This window comes from Lactuca serriola, chromosome 6, assembly GCF_051521515.1.
Source record: "Lactuca serriola cultivar US96UC23 chromosome 6, Lser_US96UC23_V15, whole genome shotgun sequence".
Classification (NCBI taxonomy): domain Eukaryota; kingdom Viridiplantae; phylum Streptophyta; class Magnoliopsida; order Asterales; family Asteraceae; genus Lactuca; species Lactuca serriola.
The window spans coordinates 19137748-19148495 of NC_136413.1; the positions used below are offsets into that span (position 1 = coordinate 19137748).

At 33.0% G+C, this 10748-nt stretch overlaps 1 protein-coding gene across 1 annotated transcript; it reads left to right on the top strand.

Annotated features, from left to right (window-relative positions):
* Positions 1-855: 855 nt before the first annotated feature.
* On the top strand, positions 856-5245 carry FTSH4 (FTSH protease 4). The gene is made up of 7 exons (XM_079004297.1): positions 856-1120; positions 2029-2116; positions 2203-2472; positions 2551-2796; positions 3068-3192; positions 3564-4040; positions 4123-5245. Exons 1-7 carry the CDS (start codon positions 1094-1096, stop codon positions 5035-5037), a joined length of 2148 nt encoding a protein of 715 aa, XP_078860423.1. The 5' UTR covers positions 856-1093; the 3' UTR covers positions 5038-5245.
* Positions 5246-10748: the final 5503 nt, after the last annotated feature.

Consider the following 10748-nt stretch of genomic DNA (forward strand, 5'->3'; position numbering starts at 1 on the left):
AAATATATATCTGGAAGAGAAAAACGAAAAAAAAAACAAAAAATTGGACAATTTAATGATTCTCAAAGAGGATCTATGAATAAGTATGTTAAAAAAGTAAATTCTTCTAATGTAGAAGATAATGTTGCACAACAAAATGATTTAGATGAAGAAGATAATATCATACATGAAAAAGATTTGTTGGATAATACTGAACTTGATTTCATAATTGATCAATTTGCATCTAAAAAAGCTAATAAATGTAAATTTATTTAGTTGTTTCTTTGTTATGTTTATAATTATGTATTAAGGTTCAGAGAGCATGTTCTGGCCTTTTAATTTTGTTTTGTTTTTTTAGTTTTTTGTATTAATAGTTGCTAGGTTTTTTGGCTTCTGGGGTCAGCCCCGAAGCCTTTTTTTTTCCGTAGGTGGGGAGTCCCCAAACTTCAATTGTACTGTTTTTTTTAATTAATAAAAATTGTATTGTTTTTTTTAATTAATAAAAATTTCCGGAGGTGCAGCTCTTCTTTACAAAATTTTTTTTTTGTAAGGGCCCTAAATTTTTTTTTGCCCTAGGCCCCAAATTGTCTGGGACCGGCCCTGGTTATGTCACTTATCAATCTATTGATTTTTCATTTTAAATTTTTTACTTTAATTATATTAAATTAATAATATTAGAAAAAAAATAAAATAAAAGTAATACAAATTATAAGGTAACACGTAGTTATTTGAATCAACGATTATAATTTTATATAATTAAAAAAATATATTTTCAATAATTTTAAATTTTTATTAGGAAGATTTAATTTTGTAAGATGAGTTAGAGTTAAAAATGGTGCATACTTAGGTGAGGCGTGCACCAACGCGTGTTCACTATTCAGCAGCCTATGAACCCTTTAACGAACAATTGGATTAGGATTTCCTAAAACAACATAAAAATCCAATCTTTCGTTTCCCCTTCAAGACATCTCTTCCCCCCTCCCTCTCTCGTAAACCCACCAATTCCTCGCTGAAAGCGCGCAGCCTTTGAATCAAGCATCTATTTTGAAATTTCTGTTCGAGGAAGAAAGGGCGAGACAAAGATCTGACCTTTGATTTGAAGAGAAGGAGAAAGATGGGCCTAAAACGCCTCCTTACCCAGGTCTATTTTCCTTCATCTTTTATTTCAACAATTGCTCTGTTTCATCTTTCTTGGTTAGATCATGTCAATTATGCATATGGATGGGTTATTACACTTGAACGTTCCTTCGAAATCAGTTAGGGTTACATACGAAAAGAAAGAAAACCCTAATCTGAAAGAGCGTTTAGGGTTCTCACAGACCTTCTTCGAGTAGCTTCAACATGGTTACGTAGCTGTAGATTGATGCAATTTGTTGGACATTTGGTTGATTGATATATGTATATGTATATACTTATATATTGAAAGTTGTAGTGTTTTCTTGATCAATGTTTCTTTGGTGGTCTTGTTACATTCATCAGATTCGATGTACTGAAATTGAAGTGTTTTCATGATCATTGTTCTTTTTGGTCTCACGTGCAATATTATGTTAAGAATCGGTTTTTGTTGGACAACATAGTCTTTGAATTTCTTTATACTTTGCTTAGCCATCAAATGAATCCATGCGTGTTCTTACTGTATGATTAGGTAAAATTGATGATGAAATGATATAATAAGTGTTAGGAATTAGGATAGTTTAATTGTAGGTCCTAAATGTTGTAAAAAGACAAAATATCAATTCTGGGCACACACTTGTCTGTGATTGATTGCAACTTTCTCTATTCCTCTTTTCTTTCATCACTTTTCTTTTTCTTGTTTGGTTGAGAACTTTTTTAATGCTGCAGAATAGGAGATCAGCCTCTAGTTAGCTATGAAGTTTGTGGACATAGCCTCCGATTGTTCTATCACTAAATCAATCATATTCATTGGAGATTAAAAAATACATCTTTCATCTTTACTTATTCACAAATATACTTTCATGAGTTTTTCACTAATATACTTTGCAAATGGTTTTACTATTCACCATGTTAGTGTTTATTTATATATAATAGGTCTCAAGGCCACAATCACAAGTGAAGCTTCTGAAAAGCTTGTATACCAGATCATACAATACTTCTCAAACAGTTGTATCTGATACAGGTATATATATAAACAGTTAAACACTCATAAACCTTCCATATTAGTTACTTAATCTATGGAGTGATTAATTGATTATATATTTGCAGTTTACAAGGTGGCAAGTGGCCAAAGAAGGTTTCAGTCAAGCTATGGTGGAGGTTTTGCAAGAAGAATGCGTGAACGTGATGCAGACAACAGAGGAAGTGCTGCATCATTTAGGGAGCTTTATCATCAAAGTGATCCAGAAGCTGTGATAAGACAATTTGAAAGTCAGCCTTATTTGCACTCAAATCCTTCAGCACTTAAAGAATATGTCAAAGCCCTGGTCAAAGTTGACCGATTGGATGAAAGTGAGTTGCTCAAAACATTACAAAGAGGTAAGTGTCAACATGAACAAATGGAATAAAAAAGTAAAAAACCATGTTACTTAATTTTTTTTTTTTTGTGAATTTTAGGAATGGCAGGGTCTGGGAAAGGAGGATATGAAGAAGAAATGATTGGTGGATTTTCAGCTTTGAAAAATGTTGGAAAATCTACAAAAGAAGGTGTGTTGGGAACAGCTGCTGCACCTATACATATGGTGGCTACTGAAGGAGGACATTTGAAAGAACAGATATGGCGTACAGTTCGTGCTTTGGGCATGACTTTTCTACTCATGTCTGGTGTTGGAGCACTTATAGAGGATAGAGGAATCACTAAAGGTATTAATTACACTTTTGCCCCTAGTCCTTTATACATTATCAAGCACACCAAGGGTTGTTTCTTTATCTTTTGCAATTGAGTCCTATATGGATAAACTATAAATATAATTATATGTAAACTGTAACTGCTTCTTTTTTAGACCGAATCAACTATCTGAATCTGAGTAAATGGCTATTTTACCCTTGTGTATATAAATGATGATAAGTAACAAATTACTGTTTATTTAACAACTGTTATTAATAATGGACAATATTGCTCATATCCTTCTAGGACTAGGTCTTCATGATGAGGTCCAGCCAAGTATGGAATCCAGCACAAAATTTAGTGATGTGAAAGGTGTAGATGAAGCAAAAGCTGAACTCGAAGAAATTGTTTACTATCTACGTGACCCTAAGGTGAATAAATAAATCCACTTTTATAAATTTAAAAATAGTCCAAGATTATGAAATAATCTACATTTTTGTCCTTGAGTATAGCTGGTTTTCGCAGTTGTGGTTCCAAAAAGTTTTTTCTTGCGATTTTGAACCTCATTTGACTTGTAATGTTTTTGGTTCCATTTCCATGTAAAATGATTATTCTTTGTGAGTCAGTTTTGGTCCCTTTGTATAGCTGATTTATGCAATTTTGGTCCTAAATGTATAACCATTTTCTTGGAACATGGACCAAAAACATTACAAAAACAACAAAATGAACCAAAATTAGAAGAGAAAACATAATTTACCCATGAGTATAAGAAATTAATTTTTGATTGAATTGTGATGTGTAGCGATTTACTCGTCTTGGTGGAAAATTACCAAAAGGTGTTTTACTGGTGGGCCCACCGGGGACTGGAAAAACCATGTTGGCCCGCGCAATCGCCGGAGAAGCGGGTGTCCCGTTTTTCTCATGCAGTGGAAGTGAATTTGAGGAAATGTTTGTTGGTGTTGGAGCAAGAAGAGTGAGGGATCTTTTTGCTGCAGCAAAAAAACGTTCACCTTGTATCATCTTCATAGATGAGATTGATGCCATTGGTGGAAGCAGAAACCCTAAGGATCAACAATACATGAAGATGACTTTGAATCAGTTGCTTGTTGAATTGGATGGATTTAAACAGAATGAAGGGATCATTGTTATTGCAGCAACCAACTTTCCTCAGTCCTTGGATAAGGCTCTGGTCAGACCCGGGAGGTTTGACCGCCGCGTGGTGGTCCCCAATCCCGATGTTGAAGGCAGACGCCAGATTATGGAGTCTCACATGTCAAAGGTAAAATGACCGTTTTGCCCTTTCCTTTTTCTTTTTCTTTTTTAGAGTAAAATTAAAAAACCGTTTCAATTCATTGCAACAGATCTTAAAGGCGGATGATGTCGATCTAATGGTGGTTGCGAGAGGAACACCGGGATTCTCCGGTGCTGACCTGGCAAACTTGGTGAACGTGGCGGCACTCAAGGCGGCAATGGACGGTGCTAAATCGGTAAGCATGGCGGACCTCGAATTTGCCAAAGACAAAATCATGATGGGCAGTGAACGGAAATCCGCAGTCATCTCCGATGAAGTCCGTAAGCTAACCGCCTACCACGAAGGCGGCCACGCCCTGGTGGCGCTCCACACCGACGGGGCCCACCCGGTTCACAAAGCCACCATCGTCCCCCGCGGAATGGCCCTCGGGATGGTGGCTCAGCTGCCGGAAAAAGACGAGACGAGTGTTTCCCGGAAAGAAATGCTGGCCAGGCTGGATGTTTGTATGGGTGGGAGAGTTGCAGAGGAGCTTATCTTTGGAGAAGATGAAGTGACTTCAGGAGCTTCTTCGGATCTTGAACAGGCTACAAGGCTTGCAAGAGAAATGGTGACAAAATATGGAATGAGTAAAGAAGTTGGTGTTGTTGCTCATAATTATGATGATAATGGGAAATCAATGAGCACTGAAACAAGACTTTTGATTGAGAAAGAAGTGCGTGGGTTTTTGGAAAAAGCATATAATAATGCCAGAAATATCCTCACTACTTACAGTAAAGAACACCATGCCCTTGCTAACGCCTTGTTGGAACACGAGACTTTATCCGGAAAACAGATTAAAGAACTTTTGGCTCAATTAAACGCCAACGCGCCAGCTCAGCAACCGCAGCAAGTGGCGGCACCTCAGCGGGTGCCGCCGCCTTCGACACCAAATCCGGCGGCGGCAGCGGCAGCTGCGGCCGCGGCTGCCGCCAGTGCGGCGTCTGCTGCCGCCAAGGCGAAAGGTATTGCTCCGGTGGGATCTTGATGGTAGGTAGAATGGTGTAGGGTTATGTGCATATAATGATGGTGACTTTATTATATACTACTATACTTTGCTGAAATGAGTTGAATGCTTCTTTCTTTATGGTGATTTTGAACATGAAGAAAAGTAATGGAATATTGGAAGGGGCAGTGAAAATGTTGACGTGTAGCTTTTATGTTGACATCTTTAAATGTTGAAATGTTTTTTTTTAGTATTCTACAAGATAACTTGTTAACATATTTGTTGTATTACGACCATGATACTTGCTAAGATGCATAAAAAAGAATGAATCATATTTTCTGATATCTTGCAAGAGTTTGTAAAAAGATTAACCATGGTTAATTTATGGGTTTAGGTTATTTTTAGTCACTAGCTTTTCTGAATGTTTTATTTTGGTTATTATACTTTGTTTAAACTATCATCGTTAATTTATGGGATAGCATGTATATAAAATCGAACGACATTTGTTAAGGTTATAATTAGTCAGTGAACCTTTTAAAGTGTTTTATGTTAATCATTATATTTTGTTTAAGCTATTATTGGTTATTGAATTTTTTTTATTTGTCACTCTAGTTTTTTATTATCATTTATAAAAAATTAAAAAAGAAACTACAATTTTTTTTTTCTTTTCTCCACATTACATCAATTATTTAAAGTAAATTATATGAATAATCATTGTAATTTACGGTAAGGTGTACATTTAGTCATTATTATTTTTTTTAACTTGAACGTTTTCAATGATTAAAAAAAAAAACTATTGTAATTTATTATTCATATAATTTATTCTAAAATAATTGATGTAAAGTTGTGGAGAAATGAAAAAAAATTATAGTTTTTTTTTTTTTTTTTTTTTTTTTTTTTTTTTTTTTTAATTTTTTTAATTTTTTTAATTTTTTATAAATGATAATAAAAGTTAGAGTGACTAAAATAAAACACTAAGAAAAAGTTCAATGATTAATTATAATATTGACAATGTTATATACCGGCTATCACCGGTTAGAGTGACAAAAATAACTAAAAATAAACGAGTTTCATGACCAATGATAACTTAAACAAAATAATGGCCAAAATAAAACATTTAGAAAAGTTCAGTGACTAAAAATGACCTAAATCCTTAATTTATTAACAAACATGACTAAAAATAAATAAGTTTTATGACCATGATAACTTAAACAAAGTATAATAAAATATTTAGAAAAGTTCGATACTAAAAATGACCTAAATCCTTAATTTATTAACCGAAAGGTTTGGCGTTATTAACCATTGTATTGACTTGTTGAATAACATTTGAAAATATAAAAAGAAATTATTGTGAAACAGAGGACAAAGTTAATGATCGACACTATCTAACTAATAATTAGCAAACACCCCACACGGTAATTGATATCCCTTTGTCCCTTTATATCACGTGTTTGCTACTTATTGCTATTTGAAGTTATTATACTCGTTTCTTAAATAATATATTTGGTTAAATAAATTAGCTAAAATTGTGTTTATGTGAAGAAGAGACGTTAAAGCGGTAATTATATCCAATTAATTGTGTTTAATTTTATTAGTTAGTTTGATTGATGTAACTCTCTATTTTATACTTGTATTTTATAATTTTATTCTGACATCTTGCTAGTTCGTTCTTTAATACATCCATCATTCAAAAAAAGCTAATATCCTTGTGGAGTGTGAAAAATATATTATGTATTTTCTTTCGATTTAAATCTGACTTTTTGAATAAAAAATCTTTCGACACATGCTTTGGAAATGTTTAGTATCATTGGTATTTCAACTAAATGGCAACATTTTATCCTCTTATATCGTAATTTACTTGTCTTCAATATGTTTTTTGATTTTGGTAATTTTAATTCTAGGTTTTGAAACCGTTCTTCTGATTTTGGAGTCTAAAATGCTTTGTTTTAAAGTTTGTACTCTAGTGTTTGTTTCTCTTGCTTTGGGTTTAAAGAAAAGGTTAATTGCCTAAAAAATATACAATTTCTAACTTGTTCTTCCATACAAATATACAATACTCTTACTATTTGTAAAAAATAATGCGGCCAAAACATTTTGTAAGTCCTGACTTTGACTTTGACTTTGACTTTTGATTTGATTGATGTGACATCTTAATTTCAGACCAATTATTTTTTCTTTATATTTATTTAAAACACAGTATTTTTTTTATTAGTGTAGAATTTGTCCCAAAATGTTATTAATGTGAAATGATATCAGTATCAAAACATTTTCGAATAAATGTTTTTTTATTAATATTTAAAAGTTTGGAATGTCATAACTGATACACAAATATAAGCATAAACTAGTCTTTAGAAGCTACACATCAATTTATTAAATGACCTAAAACTCCTTAAGTCTCTTGGCAGATTCAAACATCAATATCCCTAAACCTTCGTACAACTATCTGTGATACAAAAAAACTGAGTGAATCAGACTTGAGAGCCTGGTGAGCATGTAGGGTTTTCAACCCATAATAGTATAATTATAATCTTTTTAAATATATATTTCGCACCCAACAAATAACTAAATTACCCATTTCCGTTGTTTTCACTCTCTGATCTTAAAATGATGATCTCAAGGGATCTTGTTAACACGTTTTTGCGGGCATCTTAAGCAGATAAAATTATCAATGTTTGAATGCACTAATGAGTAGCACAGGGAAGCATGGTCGACTCCTCAGAGACATAACTTAATGGTTAATGCCTCTTTGCGTAAGGCACATAATAGTCATAAAAAAGAAAATGTAAAAAGTGTATTTTTGATTAATAATTAAAAACTAAATAGCTGTGAAAATAACTAAATGAAATTCAGTAATAAAAACAAATTCAATTCTGCTGCAACTTTCCTAATCATGCAATCAACCTTTACCTGGTTATTTAAGATGCGTTCTATCTAAGCTGGTACTGAGAACAACCAATACGCTCTAGTACATTCTTTTTTACTTAATTAGTTAACCAAAACAAGCTCTACAATTAACCCTAACTTTTTAATAAATCTAATTAAACAAGCTCTTAATTAAATTCAATAATGCAACATTATGATTAGTGTAAAATTCCCAACAATATTCAATACTTCTCACAAGCTCGGAAACATAAAAATATGAAATTTCAGTTTATATCAGAGTTAAATCCCAACATGGAACCAATCTGATATTTGTTACTTATTACCAGTTGACTAGAACAATTACATATTCTATTATCTGATTAACTAGAATGATTAAACCCTAAATAGGTGATCGGGCTAAAAAGAATCAAAATCAAACATTCATTAAGTGCAACACTGAAAAATATAGACAGAATCACAAATCAAAAACCAGGTCTAATGATTGATTACATGAAAAGTACTAGTCTATGCAAAACTGAAATCTAGGGTTTAGCCAGACATGGCTAAAATCTGATATAGAATAATAAAAAAGAAGAATTAAATGACTAATCTTTACTAAACTAAAAGAATGATATGATCCACAACCTTCAGATCTTCAGAATCGATGTAAAAGGAGAGAAATTGACTCAAAAATCATGTGAAACTGGTTTTCTTCGTCTGGGAACGTCTAGGCTTCAAACTGATCAGTGAGGCCGAATTTATATGTAATCCATTAACTTCCGGAGTAAGAAACAAGAAAACACAATCGTGTAAGGGGAAAAACATGATCGTGTTTTTGCCTAAAATCTCCTAAAATCCCATTTAATGAAGTACGATTGTATTTCTGACATGCAACTCAAATATACGATCGTGTTTTATGGAGAAACACGATCGTATAAGTCCTTCGAGGTCTCAAAACTTGATTTATGCTTGGGAAAATTACAAAAATGAAACACGATCAAAAGCACGATCACATGGTGAAAAACAGGATCGCTTAAACTAAAAAACACGCGTTTTAGACGCAAACTCGTCAACTTTAGCAAATCCGACCCAACTTCCAGCTTCCTCAGGTGTTTTAGCTTCATTAAGCACCTGTAATGCATCCAAGCTGCTTCCAAATCACTTCTCCACTCGAAACTAATGCACACGAAAATGCGTAAACATGATGCTAAATGCTAATAAAAACTACTCTAGAAGATCCATAAAATGACATCTATTCAAATCTTCCCAAGCTTAAACCTTATTTACCCTCAACTAATAAAAATATTAAATATTATGAACAAAATGGAAAGATGTAGATGACCTAAGAAGAACTTAGAATAAAAACTAAAATAGAATTAAGGAATGTAAAAAATCGAACTTTAATAAATAAAACAATTCACTTTTTTTTTTCCTTTTCCTTTTCCTTTTCTTCTTTTTTACTTTTCTTTTACTTTTTTTTTCCTTCTCACATGATCATACCTTACATCGAGGAAGCTCCAATGGAATCACTACCTAGGTGACCATTGCAATACCTTCTATCTTTCACAGAATCCCAAATTCAGGAAGAAGCTCAGCGGTGTAAACCAATAAACTAGTTGTAACTTTTATTTAAATTTTATACCTTAATTAGCCTTGCAAGAGAAAATATCACATTTCAGAATTTTATGTCCTCAAGACTAGACAATTAAGAACCAGACTTGACTCATCCTTAAGAACTTGCCACAATGAAATCAGCTTTCGCCGAAGCAATCGACCCACCCGTAGGGGTCAGAGCTCTATGCTTTCTCTTTTTATGAGAACAACAAATATCATATTACAAATGGATTCACTTGCCAGATTTGTCTTTTAGATGACTTCTGATTTGATTGAACTTGAGTTTTTGTATCTTTTTCTTCAACTTTGAGTTCTTCAATCAAAGTTTGCACACACACACACACCCATATATATATATATATATATATATATATATATATATATATATATATATATATCTTTGTTGGTTGTGTGGATATGATATAAGGTTCTCTATTACTGTGAGGGTAATGTGTTTTAACAAATAGGGCCATGTTCTGTGGGTCCATACTTGTCGATCAAGGTTCTTTTTAAACATTCAAAAGAAAATAATTCAGAAACTATTATTACCGCCCATGTAGTGTTTCGACACACCATTCTTTTTATTTTTTATAGCCAACATCTTAGCTCACGGTGTTTTGCAACCCCTAGTTATGAGAACTATCACTGAACTTACCATTATTGATACGGCCTCTTCGGACTTTCATTTTCAATTTATACAGACCTATCGAAAGTAAGAATTTCCTCATCCCATGTAACTTTTTCCAATTAATTTTTTTTTTGAATATTTTTTTATGTGTGTAGAAAATTAGACACTAAAATAACTAAAAATAAAATCTTTTTAGGCTTTTCTTATTTATGCATAAAAAATGTAAAGTCACATATTATGATCTGATGAGTCAAACACATTATACGCTGACCACCAGCGCCAACGCCAATGCCAACTCCAACTCCAAAATGACCAATGTCAGTGTGAAGCCAATGAAATTAGTGATCATGTGTATATTAGGTAGTTATACTCTGCAAATAGAAAATAGATAATAGATCTGATGTCTTGGTGATAAGGATCTATTTATATGTAGATTAGATACAATCCCTTGAATGAAGAGATTCACTAGATTAGATTAGTATATATTCAACATTAGGGTGAAACCCTAATGTACGACTTGGTGCCGTCAATGTCTTGGGGACCATCTTTGTGACCTTCGTTCTCTTGGTGAGAACACCCCTTTCATAGTGAAAGCATCTTTGTGACAATTGTGTTCTTTTGTTCTTTATTTGCTCTTCATTATTTATAC

What these genes read in the sequence shown, in the direction of transcription:
- FTSH4 (XM_079004297.1), top strand. Translation starts at nt 1,094, where the DNA reads ATGGGCCTAAAACGCCTCCTTACCCAG. An exon ending in GCTCAAAACATTACAAAGAG is followed by an intron (nt 2,473 to 2,550) that starts GTAAGTGTCAAC and finishes TGTGAATTTTAG; the next exon opens with GAATGGCAGGGTCTGGGAAA. An exon ending in ACTATCTACGTGACCCTAAG is followed by an intron (nt 3,193 to 3,563) that starts GTGAATAAATAA and finishes TGTGATGTGTAG; the next exon opens with CGATTTACTCGTCTTGGTGG.